Here is a 15,884-nt window from a genome sequence, read left to right on the forward strand (position 1 = left end):
GATCGATGTTTCTCTCTCATTGATGCTTCTAACTCTCTATCCCTCTCCTTTCCTCTCTGTAAAAAATCAATAAAATATATGTATATTTTAAAAAGTGCCCTCATGAGAGACTTTGAACCATCTACAAGGCTCAGAAAGCACAAAACCAACTTATACACGTGTTAGCGAATTAAGAGGGATCCCGTTCCCTTCTCCTCTCCATGTTGTTCCCTGGCAGCATCCCCAGTGGAGTCAGAAACAACAGCCAGAGAGACGGAGGGAGAAGAGGAGGGAGAGGAAGGGAAATGCCTTCCCCTCAGGTGGCTGGCAGGAAGCTGAGGGAGGGAGAGGGGCTGTAACTTTGAATGAAGTTCATGAGCTATTTTGTGGGACTAGATACTCTAAGCACCTTTAACTAAAAGTGTTTCCAGGCTGAATTATCTGAAAGTGAACGGAAAGGTCATGAGACAGAAGAACTTCCATTGAAAAAAGGCAAAAATTAAGTTGCTTTATAATAAAAAAACCCAAAACACATGATGTGTAGGATTATTTTGGTATCTATTTTCAATAGGGGGGAACTGGATGTATTTGTTTTGTTAAAAGCAGCCCTGCTGCCCGGCTGGCATGGCTCAGTGATTGAGCATCAACCTATGAACCGGGAGTTCTCGGTTAGATTCCCAGTCAGGGCACATGCCCTGGTTGTGGGCTCAATCCCCAGTGTGGGAGGCAGCCCATCAATGATTCTCTCTCATCACTGATGATTCTCTCTCCCCTTCTCCCTTCCTCTCTGCAATATATAAAAGCAGCTGGCGGTAATACAAAATAGGTGTGGTTTCTCTTTTGGGTCTTCTTTTTACCTAAGTTACAACTTCAAGTGAAACCAACAAAAAGGAAACATAAATATACAATTTTAAAAAGTATATTTTTATTGATGTCAGAGAGGAAGGGAGAGAGAGAGACAGGAACATCAGTGATGAGACAGAATCATTATTGGCTGCCTCCGCATGCCCAACACCAGGGATCAAATTCACAACCTGGGCATGTGCCCTGACCAGGAATTAAACCATGACCTCCTGATTCATAGGTCGATGCTCAACCACTGAGCCACACTGGCTGGGCATAAATATACAATTTTGAGAATACAAAATGTTTACAAATATAGGTTACAGAAAGTGTCCTCAAACTACGCAAATATCCAGGTACCACCTAAGCCTGCCCAGGTGGACTCTCTGAAGATGGGCCCAGAAACCTGCAATTCCAACACCGTTTTCAGGTGGGTCCTTCGCACATTATGAGGATCATTTCAGGCGGAAATGTCTTAGGTTCCCATTTTATTTAAAAAAAAATATTTTTATTAATTTCAGAGAGGAAGGGAGGGAAGAGGGACAGAAACATCAATGATGACAGAGATCACCGACTGGCTGCCTTCTGCACGCCCCCCACTGGGGATTGAGCCTGCAACCCGATCATGTGCCCCCGACCGGAATCGAACCCAGGAACTTCCAGTCCACAGGCTGATGCTTTAATCCACTGAGCCAAACCGGCTAGGGATAGGTTCCCATTTTAAATGAGCCCAGTTCTTGGGTCCTTAAGAGCCTCAGGTTTCTGATTTAAGGGCAGAATACCGCTCAGGCAGAGCCGGTTGCACTCACTGCAGACATAGGCTGTCCTCCCACTTCCTGCACACAGATGTCTCCGCGTGTGATTCCCACTAGGTGTTGCCTCCAGGAGCACATAGCCACAGAGCCTGTGTGGGCTCCCCATTTTGGAGAGAAGGGACGTGAATAGTACCCCAGGACCTCAGACACACATTCTGGGACTCCAGTGGCACCTTCATTGAAGGTGCTTACTGAGTGGAACCTGCTTAGATGTCTGGACAAGAATGTCAAACAACATTCACTTACCCCTAACCGGTTTGGCTCAGTGGATAGAGTGTCGGCCTGCGGACTGAAAGGTCCCAGGTTCGATTCCGGTCAAGGGCATGTACCTTGGTTGCGGGCACATCCCCAGTAGGGAGGTGTGCAGGAGGCAGCTGATCGATGTTTCTCTCTCATCAATGTTTCTAGCTCTCTGTCCCTCTCCCTTCCTCTCTGTGAAAAATCAATAAAATATATTTAAATAAAGAAAAATAAGAACAACAACATTCACTTTGCTGAATCTGTTGGGCGGGTCCTTCCTCCCAGGCTCCACCTTCTGAAAGCTGCAGAACTGTGTTGGTCGCAGCAGCAGGGCCAACTGTCCCAAGAAGCAAGTCCCCACCAGCCCTGTACAGACCGCCCATCACAAGGTGGTCCCCTATGAATGACAAGGGCTGTTACCTAAAGGATGTTATGGAAGGTACCAGGGAACTGCCTGAAGGACCTTGGGGAAATACATTGAGTAATTGTGGCTATGCCAATTCCCACACGTCTTATTTGTTGTTAATCCTCACTTGAGATTATTTTTTTCCATCGAGAGTGGGAGAAAGAAGGGGGAGAAATATCCATAGCTTGCCTCCTACACTGGTCCTGACCGGTGCTGGTGATCGAACCTGTAACCCAGGTACGTGCCCTTGACCAAGAATCAAACCCAAGACCCTCTGGTGTACAGGCCAACGCTCTAACACTGAGCCACACTGGTTAGGGCCACACACTTTCCTCTTCAGAGGGATCCTGCCTAGTTGTCCCATGATACCAACTCCCTCAGGCCCACAGTGACTTCCTGATAAGGTTTCTGCAGTATCAAGTCTTAAAAACATAGCCCCGCCCTAACTGGTTTGGCTCAGTGGATAGAGCGTTGGCCTGCGGACTGGAGGGTCCCAGGTTCGATTCCGGTCAAGGGCATGTACCTTGGTTGCGGGCACATCCCCAGTAGGGAGTGTGCAGGAGGCAGCTGATCGATGTTTCTCTCTCATCGATGTTTCTAACTCTCTATAGGCAGCTGATCGATGTTTCTCTCTCATTGATGTTTCTAACTATCCCTCTCCCTTCCTCTCCATAAAAATCAATAAAATATATTAAAAACAAAACAAAAAAACAAACAAAACAAAACATAGCCCATCCAGCGTGGCTCAATGGTTGAGCATCAATCTATGTACCAGGAAGTCAGGATTCAATTCCAGGTTGGGGCACATGCCTGGGCTGTGGACTCCATCCCTAGTGTGGGGAGTGCAGGAGGAAACTGATCAGTGATTCCCGCTCATCATTGATGATTTTGTTTCTCCCTTCCTCTCTGAAATCAATAAAAAACAAACAAATAACATTAACCATCTTTAATTCCAGTGACTTCTAAGAAGCCAAGACTTTCTGTCCTAGTGGAACCTACTATAATGAGCCAAACAGGAGAGTCTGACGTATTTTCCTCTCACTCCTGCTGTTTAAATTGCCAATTTACTTTTACAAAAATAGTGAATCAAAAAAAGGGAAAGTGTACATAATCCCACAAATCAATTGCAATTGTCCTCATGTACATTGTTTTGCTCACCTATAGTTACATATACGAAGTTACTCAAAGAAGTGTGCCAGGAAGGAAAGACAGGCTTGAAGTGGAAAGCAACGGTCTCCTGCTCCACCCTACCCAACAGTCACATTCCACCAACTACTTTTAACTGTTAATTCCAGTTCCTAAATAAGGCTATGTCTGTAATTCTGATCTTTCATGGTTTATACACTTTACCGCCTTCCTTCTTTGATACGGAATTAAGATTTTACTTAGTTCTGTGATCCTCTTTTTGATTCTAATTTTTGTCCTATCACTGTTTCATGTTCTAATTTTGGCCTCCTAAGTAATTTATTCTATTTAAAAGCTAACTTCCTAAGATGAGGATACAGAGAAACTCCCCTACACCCCACCCCTAAATTTGCCATTACACCTCTGAGTTTCTTTGTAAAATGCAAAACCAGCACCTACTGTTTATACTATAGTTATAAAAATAGTGTTTACTGAAGGGCCAAGCAAAACAATCTGAGTATGTTTCTCCCTCTTTTATTCCAATCTCATGAGTCCTCTGCCTTTTCTAGGATGAAATATTAACATCACAGTCAAATGAAGACTCCTTTCTAAAGTCTGGTTCACACCTGCACAACTGTCTTGTATAATATTTCTTTTTAACAATTTGTTTACCCTAAAGTTCCGATACACACCCCCTTCTCCCTCACCCTTAGAACACTTTAAAAAAAAATTCCTTTTCTTAGTTTCAAACTTATACTCTCCAGAAGTTTCTGCAATGTTTTCTTGACTACAGTATTGTCAATTTCTCATGCTACATGGATCCCACTAATCCTGGACAGTATTTGGCATGATCTTAAGATTTTCTTTCAGCTCTGCAGGGGTTTCCTTTTCTTCTCCAACTTTTTTTTTTAGCAAATTATAGTGTATTTTTGTTGTCATAACTCTTTAAGAGTTATCTTAGACTAATTTTCATTTGCAATTATTTCTTGGCTCAACCTCCATTTTAAATGTTTGGTTCCCCGAGTATCTGTTCTTTTTTTAAAAAAATCTATTTTTCCTTTCACATTGAAAGCTTTCAAGTCTCTTGCTCCCTACCTTCCATCTATATTGAAGAGACTATCTGAAAAAACATGGGCGCCTCCATAGATGGATGGGGAGGGAAGCTAGTTTAATGGCAAGATTTGCTTTGAAGGGAGTAGGGCCAGAACCAGGTATTAGGATGAAGGTAACTGAGATGCCAAGAAAAGGCAGCCCTTGTTCTGGAGCATAATTCACCAATCTCCTAGTCTCCAGACTAAATTTTTTTTTTTTTGGGGGGGCGGATACCTCATTTACTCCCTATTTTATTTTGCTCACCCACAGGCAGATAATGAAAAACAAGAAAGGGGAGGAAACTTGGAATTTCACCAACAGACCATCAGTTAACCCTGCTTTTCTGCCCCAACTGTTAGTCTGAAACTCTGTCAAGGGGCTGAGACCTCCAGCGCCATAGCCCTCTCTTCATGGTCCTGGCTTTAGCCTTTTCCACTCTGCATCTCCAGGTGATGGTCTCCCACCTGCTTTCACTTTGCTCAAATCTGCAGTAATGGCCTCTCCACTTTACCATTATTGATATACACTTCAGCCTTTTTTTGGGGGAACAAATCTTCCAACACCTTATCATTTCTAGGAATGTATTATAGGGATAACATCTGATTAAGTTTGGGTGGTTGTTTGCAATAAAATGATAATCCGATGGACACAGTTCCATTCTGAATTTCCTATTTCCTGCTAAAAGCTTTGAAAGCTTTCCATCAGTTGTCATGTTCATACCCTCTCACCTAAATGTATACGTACACACATTTTAGTGCACATACAAGTAACTTGTGCTGGTTTGGGAAATGACAGGCTCTTGGGTTTTATTGATGGAGATCCTGACTTCGTAAATCAGGGTAAGCTTGGTAATCTGCAGTTTCAATGTACACACCAAGCAATTCTGATGCATGTGGTTGTCTGATGTCTAGAAAAGAAGTTCTGGCATTGAGCTCTTCCATCTTAATTACTGATAGGGTTTCTCTACCCTGAGTTTTCTCATATTGAATAAGGGATTTATAATAATTGAAAGCCTTCTCACATTCACTACACTTATAGGGTTTCTCTCTAGTATGAAAAGGCCTTTTCATAGTGTTTACATTTATAGGGTTTGATGCCAGTGTGTTCTCTGGTGCATAATGAGATCTCTATTTGAAACCTTTTGTACAATGACTGTATTAATAAGGTTTCTTCCCTCTAGAATGAATTTGCAGATACACAAGCTGTGATCACTGATAAAAAGTTTCCCCACAGTGGTTACATTCATAGGGCTTCTCTCCAGTGAGAATCCTTTTATGTGCAACAAAGATAGAGTTACAGCAAGATTTTCCCCAATAAGCACACAAATATGGTTTCTCTCCAGTGTGAATTCACTGATGCCTGGTAAGGTGACTGCCCCATAAAGAACTTTTTCACAATGATTACATTCATTCATGGGGTTTCTCGACCATGTGTGTCTTCTCATGTTTTTTAAGAGCTAAACGACCACTGAAGGCTTTAACACACATGGTACACTGATAGGGCTTCTCTCCAGTGTGTGTTCTCTGATGCACAATGAGGAGATATCTCTGGCTGAAGGCTTTAACACAAATTTTACACTTATAGGGCTTCTCTCCAGTGTGTGTTCTCTGATGAACAATGAGGCCAGATCTCTGGCAGAAAGCTTTCCCACAATGACTGCATTCATAAGGTTTCTCTCCAGTATGGGTTCGCTTGTGCACGACAAGCTGTGACTGTTGCCGAAAAGATTTGCCACACTGGTCGCAGTGGTAGGGTTTCTCGCCAGTGTGTGTTCTCTCATGTTTTCTAAGAGATGACCCATCACTGAAGGCTTTCCCGCAGTCAATACACTCATAAGGCTTTTCTCCAGTGTGTGTTCTCTGATGCAGAATGAGGTGAGACCTCCATTTGAAAACTTTCCCACAATGATTGCATTCATAAAATTCCTTCTCTCCAGCATGAGTTCGCAGATGCGCACGAAGTTGTTTTCGCTCCCAAAAAGATTTCCCACAGTGGTTACACTCGTATGGTTTCTCTCCACTGTGAATCCTTTTATGTGCAACAAAGTCAGAGCTACGGCTGAAGGAGTTTCCACAGTGAGTACACAAGTACGGTTTCCCTCCACTATGAATTCTCTGATGCCTAGTAAGGTGACGCTGCCGGTTAAAGAACTTTTCACAATCATTACAATTATGGTGTTTCTCACCTGTGTGGGTTCTCTTGTGTTTTATAAGTGCTGACTGACCACTAAAGGTTTTAACACACAGGTGACACTGATAAGGCTTCTCTCCAGTGTGCGTTCTCTGATGTGCAACGAGGAGATATCTCCATTTGAAAGCTTTTTCACAGTGACTGCAGGCATATGGCTTCTGTCCAGTGTGTGTCCTCTGGTATGCAAGCTCAGAGCAACAGCTGCGGGATTTTCCACCTAGATTACATGCATGTGGCTTCTTTCTGGTCTGGATGATGTCACCTTCATGAACAGATGAGGCCGTGCAGAAGGCACCATAGTCCTCCTCACATCCAGGATCACCGACCATCATTTCAATTTGTACAACGCGTTTGTCACATGTGTACTGACTTTCTCCAAAATGCACTGGCTTGTTTTCATTCAGGGACATGCTGTGCTTAACATTTCCATTTTCCTTACAATCATCTCTGTTCTCTACTGAAAAACTTCTATTATGGAAACGCACAGATGTGCCATAGTGGGAAGAGTCACTGTCGATAGTATAATCATAAGGCTTATTATTTCCCATTTTAACATTTATAAGTTTATTCAAGTGAATGCTCTGAGAGAAGGCCCTGGCACTTTCAAGATTTCCACAGGGCTGCAGATGGGCACCACCTTTCTGATGATTAACGAAAACTGAATTCTGTTTCAACTCTTGAAACTGTGAGTCAAGCTTGTGCAAACGTGTTCTTGCAGGTAATGTCAGAGGTAGAAGGCTTTCACTCAGATAACTTCCGCCAAGGTCATGCTCACAATGTTCCACTTTAGCAAACACATGCTCCCCCGAGGTAGGTGCGATCTGACTCAAAGATTCCTCCTGGTGCCCCTCTGGCTGGTCCCTCCAATCCTGTGTTTTTCCTACTGACACAGACCAGGGGCCCTCTACACAGCGTTTCATTTCCACGTGGAAGGATGGTTCTTCCACACCAATATCCTCTTCAGAACTGGACTCTTTCTTTGCAAGTGAAGTCTTCCACTCTGAAAGAAATCCAAAATGCCTGAATTACTGCAAAAGCCTTAGATGGGAAGGAGAATGACGGAAAACACCAAGTATGAGAGGTGTCTCTGGGTTTGTTTAGAGTCCATGAGCTATAATTCCATGCAGGATGTAAAAGAGTGCGAAGGACCAGCAAATAGGAAATCAGTGAAGAAGCACAAAAAACAAGCAAAGGTAATGAAGAGTTGACTGAGGAGAGCTGATACCCAAAGAGGGAGTAGGGAAATAAGAATACGCATGAGCCCTACCTAGCCGGTTTGGCTCAGTGGATAGAGTGTCGGTCTGCGGACTAAAGGGTCCTGGGTTCGATTCCGGTCAAGGGAACATGCCTGGGTTTCAGCCTCAATCCCCAGTGGGGGGCGTGTAGGAGGCAGCCAATCAATGATTCTCTCTCATCATTGATGTTTCTATCTCTCCCTCTCTCCTTCTCCCTTCCTCTCTGAAATCAATAAGGATATATATATCTTTATTGATTTCATATATATGTGAATAAGCACGAGAATGTAAGTATTTCTTTTTAAAATATATTTTATTGATTTTTTTACAGAGAGGAAGGGAGAGGGATAGAGAGTTAGAAACATCGATGAGAGAGAAACATCAATCAGCTGCCTCCTGCACACCCTCGACTGGGGATGTGCCCGCAACCAAGTACATGCCCTTGACCGGAATCGAACCTGGGACCCTTCAGTCTGCAGGCCGACGCTCTATCCACTGAGCCAAACCGGTCAGGGTGAGAATGTATAGAAGGAACTGAACTGAGGATATGTGGTCCTCAATAAGCACAAAAGATACTGATGCCCAGTTGCTGGGACCTGTGAATATGGTACCTTATTTATTTTTTCAATATGTTTTTAATTAATTAATTAATCCCCACATGAGGATATTTTTCTATTGATTTTTTTAGAGCAAGTGGAAGATAGAGGGAAAGACAGAAACATCGATGTAAGAGAAACATATTGATTGGTTGCCTTCTGCACGAGTCCGGAACAGGGCCCAGGCCAGGGAGGAGTCTGCAACCAAGGTACATGCCCTTGACCGGAATTGAACCTAAGACTCTTCAGTCCCCAGGCTGACGCACTATCCACTGAGCAAAACTGTCTAGGGCTCAAATATGTTTGACAGGGAAAGACAGAAACATCGATGTAAGAGAAACACATTGATTGGTTGCCTTCTGCACGAGTCCGGAACAGGGCCCAGGCCAGGGAGGAGTCTGCAACCAAGGTACATGCCCTTGACCGGAATTGAACCTAAGACTCTTCAGTCCCCAGGCTGACGCACTATCCACTGAGCAAAACTGTCTAGGGCTCAAATATGTTTTTATTGATTTCAGAGAGAGGAAGGGAGAGGAAGAGAGGGACAGAAAGATAACTGATGAGAGAGAAACTGAAAGGAGACCCGAGGACTGCTTCCTCAGATGGAAGCTATGATGAGGGGCTGGTGAAAAAGAGAGGTCAGGAGGACCTGGGAACAAGACAAGGTGGCTGAAGGGTAAAGAAGAGAGGGAAAATGGGAACAAAAATAAACCCAGGCCCGAGAAATGTGCAGACGACAGTAGCGAGTGTTCTTGCTGGGCTGGACACGTGGATGACGACATGGCTGTCTTGCTGGACATGAGGAGGCAGCAGAGAACGCCGAGGAAGCTCCTGCAAATGGCCTCCCTCCTCCTCTGCCCAAGTTAACTAAATGCTCTCACCTCCGGGAGGCAGTTCCTGCTCCGCCCTCCATGGACCAGCACCTCGCTCCAGGCAGGAGATCACATCCACAGTGGGGAGCAGAAGTCCTGGTCAATAGGGAAAAACACAGTACTTGATGCTCTGCTTCCAGAGAAAGAGATTGTGTCCCCAGGCCCAGCCCTCTCCCTTGGGGTCAGACAGGCATGGACTAGGAGGGCCCGGGAGCCATTCCTAGGAAATAAGTCACAAACATGCAGTGGAGGCTGACTGAACAGCAATACCCAGGATCTGCATCTAAAAGGGACTCACTTCTGTCCTGAGTATAGGGTTAGCTCTTAAAGGCACCAGAGGACAATTTAAGATGAAGGAAAAACAAACAAACAAACAAACAGAAATATATATATATATATATTCTGTAATTTTACAAAATATAAGGTGTTCTAGCAGAATAACTGAATAGACAGTCCAGAAATATAAGTTTCCTCCTAAGAGAAAGGATTATCAGGTCTTTATAATAGAGTTTCTCTTTACTATAAAGAATGACAGTTATCTGTGGACCTTACTAAAGTGTAGGTTCTATTATTTGCAAGCAAGCAAACACACACACACACACACACACACACAAAGTGACCCACTTTGGGGATGTTTCACCCCAGCACACCCTTGGAGTCAGAGCTGGGAGTCCTAGGGGCCTGGGGATGCTTCACCCCAGCACAAGCACACCCTTGGAGTCAGAGCTGGGAGTCCTAGGGGCAGAAAGCCCATGCGATGGGTAGAGCCCAACTTACCCAGAGAGACAAGGTGGTCACATGTCTCCAGAGTCACGTCGCGGTACAGTGTCCTCTGGACCAGGTCCAGCTGTCCCCACTCCTCACGTGTGAAGCTCACCACCACATCCTTGAAGCTCACAGGTAGCTGAAACATCGCCTGTGTTACCATGGGGCCCTGCCTCCCCGACAGGAAGGTTGAGGAGGGCAGGACAGCGAAGGGAGGGCGGTGGTGTGGGATGGAGAAGGTGTCCAGAGCATCACAGGGTTCCCGCCTCTGGGCGGTGCTCTGAGCAGACACCAATGCAGTCCACAGCGTCTTCACTTCTGAGGGCCTGTCTGCTGCTGGTCACACCAGTGATTCTGACTTTCTGTCCCAGGAAACAGTGGGAACCCCACTCCCTACTTTTCCACAAAATCACAAATTTAAAGGAACTCAAAGAGGATGTTCAAAATCGTAGATGAGCAAAACACAGCCCGGCAGACAGGCCAAGACTGTGTGTGCTTTCAGAAGGTTAATGCCATGAGCTAAATTGTTCTCCCCCAAATTCACATGTTGAAGTCCTACCCCACCATGTGACTGCATTTGGGGAGAGGGCCTTTATGAAAATAATTTTAATGGGGGTTCTATGGGCAGAGCCCTAATGCAGTGGGATTGGTGCCCTCAAAAGGAGACCACCAGAGACTTCTTTCTCCACCACTGAGGACACAGAGAATTAGCAAGCGAGGAAGAGGGTCGTCAGGAAACCAACTGTGCTGGCCCTTGGTCTCAGACTGTTAGGTTTCAGAACCATGAGAAAATGAATGTTGCCTGAGCCACACAGTCCGTGCTATTTTGTTACAGCAGCTGCAGTAGACCAAATACAGCTAAAAATGGGTTTTACTTTTTTTCAAAGGCCATGTACAGAAAGAACATGGGGGAGAGAGCAGAGCCTAAAGCAGTTCCCACCACCTGGTCCTTTACAGAAAACACCGGTAGAGCAGGCGTTCAAGGAAGGCTGGCAGGTGAGGGGTCATGCACCCTGGCCCTGGGTGCCAGGCCTGATGTGGCATCTCAGCTTCACAACTGAGTAGCTGGATTCCTGGGTGAGTCCCTGAACTTCTCAGGTGTGAGCTGCCCTGACGTGACCATGAAGGCAGCATCCCACTCGGGACATCTCACAGGACACGAGGTAAAGAGACCTGGCCCAGGGCACCAGGTACAGGAGGCCCCAGGAACCCCTGGCTCACCCACACAGGGAAGGAGCTGTATCTGCAGGGAGCCCGGGGGTCTCACCCAAAGGAATAAGGCAGCATCATGGGCTCCTGGGGAGGCGAGTGCTATCTTCCTGGACCCACTTTACAGCTGAGGAGACAGCGAGGCAAACATAGCCAAGGTCTCTAACTCACCTGGGACGGGACTGGCTGAGCACACACTTCCATTTCCTCCTCAGACCTGAAGAAGCCGTCTCAGAGGGGGCAGCCGTCCTCAGGGGGCAGTGCTAGTGGTGGAGGCACAATCAGGGAGTCAGCCCCTCCTCAGCACCCCCACACCCTCGAGCCCACCCCACCCCCAAAAAGGAGAGGAATGTTCCAGCTGAGGGGCATTGCCTTTGGGTATGAGGAGCAGGAAGGCAGGACTCTGAGGAAAGCCACGCCGGCTTTCCAGTGGGGAAGCGGGTCCAGCCTGCTCAGGTTTGGGCTGGGCATGGTCCTGAGCTGCCCCCAGGCTAAAGGTAAATGCTCAGGCATGTGCTGTGGTGTCTTAACTGTGATCTCACAGATACACAGTTTTCCCTCAACATACAAACAAACAGACCATTTTTTTTTCCTGTCATTTCAAGAGAATGAATGGGAGAGGTAAAGGCAAGGTGTTAAAGCAATTGTATAATTTTTAATTATTTCAATGAGCCTGGTCGGTGTGGCTCAGTGGTTAACGTCTACCTACGAACCAGGAGGTCACGGTTCGATTCCCGGCGAGGGCATACGCCTGGGTTATGAGCTCGATCCCCAGTAGGGGGCGTGCAGGAGACAGCCGAGATGTTTCTATCTCCCTTCATCTCTGAAATCAATTAAAAAATATATAAAATATTTCAATGAAACATCTAATGGTTTGAAAAAAAAAAAAGAAAGAAAAGAAAACCTGTACAGTTCGCAAACAACAGTGAAACATGACCTGGTTTCAAAAAATGTTTTTGCACAATTTATTTTTTTTAACTGATCTCACAGAGACAGTTTTCCCTCAACATACAAACAAACAGACCATTTTTTTTTCCTGTCATTTCAAGAGAATGAATGGGAGAGGTAAAGGCAAGGTGTTAAAGCAATTGTATAATTTTTAATTATTTCAATGAGCCCGGTCGGTGGGGCTCAGTGGTTAAGCGTCTACCTACAAACCAGGAGGTCGAGGTTCGATTCCTGGTGAGGGCATACGCCTGGGTTGTGAGCTCGATCCCCAGTAGGGGGTGTGCAGGAGACAGCCGAGATGTTTCTATCTCCCTTCATCTCTGAAATCAATTAAAAATATATATAAAATATTCCAATGAAACATCTAATGGTTTGAAAAAAAAAGAAAGAAAAGAAAACCTGTACAGTTCTCAAACAACAGTGAAACATGACCTGGTTTCAAAAAATGTTTTTGCGCAATTTAAAATATTACAAGGAAACATCTGCCAGTTTCAAAATATGTGTGTGGGGGATGGTGACAAGGAGGATATGAGAATCCCCAGGACGGCAAAGGACACTATGAAAGAGGGGTGTCGTCCCACATGCACCCTCCCTCAAGACATTCTGGAGGTACCAAAAAGCTGCCCCACTGCCTGGGCCAGAATAACGTTTTTGCACAATTTAAAATATTACAAGGAAACATCTGCCAGTTTCAAAATATGTGTGTGGGGGATGGTGACAAGGAGGATATGAGAATCCCCAGGACGGCAAAGGACACTATGAAAGAGGGGTGTCGTCCCACATGCACCCTCCCTCAAGACATTCTGGAGGTACCAAAAAGCTGCCCCACTGCCTGGGCCAGAATAACAGAATAGACAGTCCAGAAATAAAACCTCGCTTATATGGTCAATCATGACAAACAAGGCAGGGATATACAAAAGGTTAAGACAGTCTTTTCAATAAATGGTGATGGGGAAAACTAAACAGATAGATGAAGAAAAATGAAACTAGGCCACTTTCTAACTCCATATGCAAAAATAAACTCACACTGGATTAAAGACTTAAATGAAAAAAAAAAAGGAAAAAACTTTTTGACACTGGTCTTACCAATAATTTTTATTTATTTAATTTTTAAAAATCCTCACTAAAGGATATATTCATTGATCTTAGAGAAAAAGAGACACACACACACACACAGAAATGGATGTGAGAGAAACTTCATCAGTTGCCTTCTATAAATGCCCCAACCAGGGATCGAATCTGCAACCATTTGGTGTATGTAACAATGCTCCAACCAACTGAGCCACCCAGCCAGGAGATTTTTGTAACATATTTCACTCTTCTTATAAATTCTACATGTCACCTATTTATCTAGCTTTATCTATACATATTCATCTCTCTATACAAAGTGAATTGAAATCATTGGCATTGATAATACTTCTGGTGTTGTCAGTCCTCACTCAAGGATATTTTTCCATTGATTTTTTAGAGATAGTGGAAGGGATTGAGGAAAGACAAAGAGAGAGAAACATCGATGTGAGAGAGACAGATCGATTGGTTGCCTCCCGCACGCACCCCAACCAGGGCTGGGGATCAAGCCTGCAACTGAGATATGTGTCCTTGACCAGAATCAAACCCTCAACCCTTCAGTCTCCACAGGCTCGCTCTATCCTCTAAGCCAAACCAGCTAGGGCCTACCAATCATTTTTAGATATTGTGCCCTAGGGCAAGGGAAACAGAAGCAAAAATAAACAAATGGAAGTATATTAAACTATAAAGCTTTTGTGCTGAAAGGAAACCATCAACAAAACAAAAAGGCAACTTATGAATGGGAGAAGACATTTGTAAAAAATTTATCTGATAAGGGGTTAATATCCTAAATACTAGTATATAAAGAACTCACACAGCTCAACATAAAAAAAGAAAATCCAAATGAAAAATATGCAGAGCCCTGGCTGGTGTGGCTCACTTGGTTTTGTTCCAAAAGGAACCCTAGAGCCCTGTTGGTGAGCATGCAGATGGGTACAGCCACTGTGGACTACAGTGTGGAGTTACCTCAAGAAATTTAAAATGGAGCCATCTTATGACCCAATGATTCCCTTTGGGAAATTTATCCCAAGAAACCTGAAACACTGATTTGAAAGAATGTATCCACCCTTAGGTTCACTGCAGTATTATTTACAATAACCAAGATATGGAAGCAACCCAAGTGTCCATCAATAGATGAGTGGATTAAAAAATTGTGGCACATATATATCTACAAATAGAATATTACTTGGCTATGAAAAAGAATGAAATTTTGACATTTGTGACAGCATGGATGGACCTAGAGTGTATTATGCTAAGTAAACTAAGTCAGAAAATTAAAAACTGTATAATTTCACTTACATGCAGAATCTAAAACATAAACAAAATAGAAACAAACTCATAGATACAGAGATAAACTGATGGTTGCCAGATAGGTGGAGGGGTGGATGAAAAGGTCAAGGGGATTAAGAAGTACAATCTGCCTATTATAATAATAATCCCATGGATGTAAAGTACAGCCTAGGGAATACAGTCACTAATATCATAATAACTGTGAATGGTGCCAGGTACCAGACTTATCAAGAAAAGCACAAGGTAAAGAAATGTCTAATCACTATGTGTACACCTAAATCTAATAGTGTATATCAACTATAATTAAAACATACTTTTCTTAAAAAAATAAAAAGCTTGAGTAAAAATTCACCAAGGCCTGGTGACTGGGGAGCCAGAAGCCAGGAGCTCTGCAGCCGTGATCCTGAGCACATTGTCACCCTGGCTCTCAGCTTGCCCCCCCAGCACACCCCTGCCCGGCCCACTGCCCCGGCTCTTTCTTGTCATTCTCCACCAGGAGCCACCTCTCAGCCCCTCTCACCTGGGTGCCCTGCCCCATCTGCCCCGTGCTACCGGATGCTTCTCTCTGCCTTCCCCTGCTGGTGTCTACGTTCTGGGTGGTATGAGACTGCAAGGACAATGACATCCAATCCATCTCCATCCCTTACAACTGCAAGGTCTGGCTCTCACTCCCCCTTCTGGCCCCTCTCACCATTATCTCTTCTCTGCAGACAAACTTTTTTTTTAAAAAAATATATTTTATTGATTTTTTTAGCTCCCCCTTCCGGCCCCTCTACCATTATCTCTTCTCTGCAGACAAACTTTTAAAATATATATAACTTTTTTTATTTCAGAGAGGAAGGGAGAGGGAGAGAGAGAGAGAGAGAGAAACAACGATGAGAGAGAATCATTGATCAGCTGCCTCCCGCATGCCCCACACTGGGGACCGTGCCAACAGGGAATCGAACGGTGATCTCTTGGTTCTTAGGTCGACACTCAATTGCTGTTAAACCTCACCTGAGGATATTTTTCCATTGATCTTTTAGAGAGAGGGAAAGACAGAGAGAAACATCCATGGGAGAGAAACACTTTGATTGGTTGCCTCCTGCACGTGCCCCAACCAGGGCCGGTCCAAGGAGGAGCCTGAAACCAAGGTACGTGCCCTTGACCAGAATCGAACCCAGGGCCCTTTGATCCCCAGGCGGATGCTCTATTCACTGAGACAAATTGGC

At 44.6% G+C, this 15,884-nt stretch overlaps 1 protein-coding gene across 1 annotated transcript in view; it reads right to left on the reverse strand.

Moving 5' to 3' along the window:
- ZNF544 (zinc finger protein 544) overlaps positions 1 to 15,380 on the reverse strand; it is a 32,769-nt gene extending 17,389 nt beyond the window's left edge. Inside the window, exons 1-5 of the mRNA XM_014543576.1 lie at positions 15,194 to 15,380; positions 11,539 to 11,630; positions 10,171 to 10,297; positions 9,403 to 9,489; positions 5,913 to 7,690 (exon numbers count right to left, since the gene is read on the reverse strand). Coding sequence (XP_014399062.1) covers positions 5,913 to 7,690; positions 9,403 to 9,489; positions 10,171 to 10,297; positions 11,539 to 11,571 — 2,025 coding nt within the window. The 5' untranslated portion in view covers positions 11,572 to 11,630; positions 15,194 to 15,380. The remainder of the gene's footprint in view (positions 1 to 5,912; positions 7,691 to 9,402; positions 9,490 to 10,170; positions 10,298 to 11,538; positions 11,631 to 15,193) is intronic.
- Positions 15,381 to 15,884: the final 504 nt, after the last annotated feature.

The sequence above is a fragment of the Myotis brandtii genome, unplaced genomic scaffold (assembly GCF_000412655.1).
Source record: "Myotis brandtii unplaced genomic scaffold, ASM41265v1 scaffold1094, whole genome shotgun sequence".
Taxonomy (NCBI): Eukaryota; Metazoa; Chordata; class Mammalia; order Chiroptera; family Vespertilionidae; genus Myotis; species Myotis brandtii.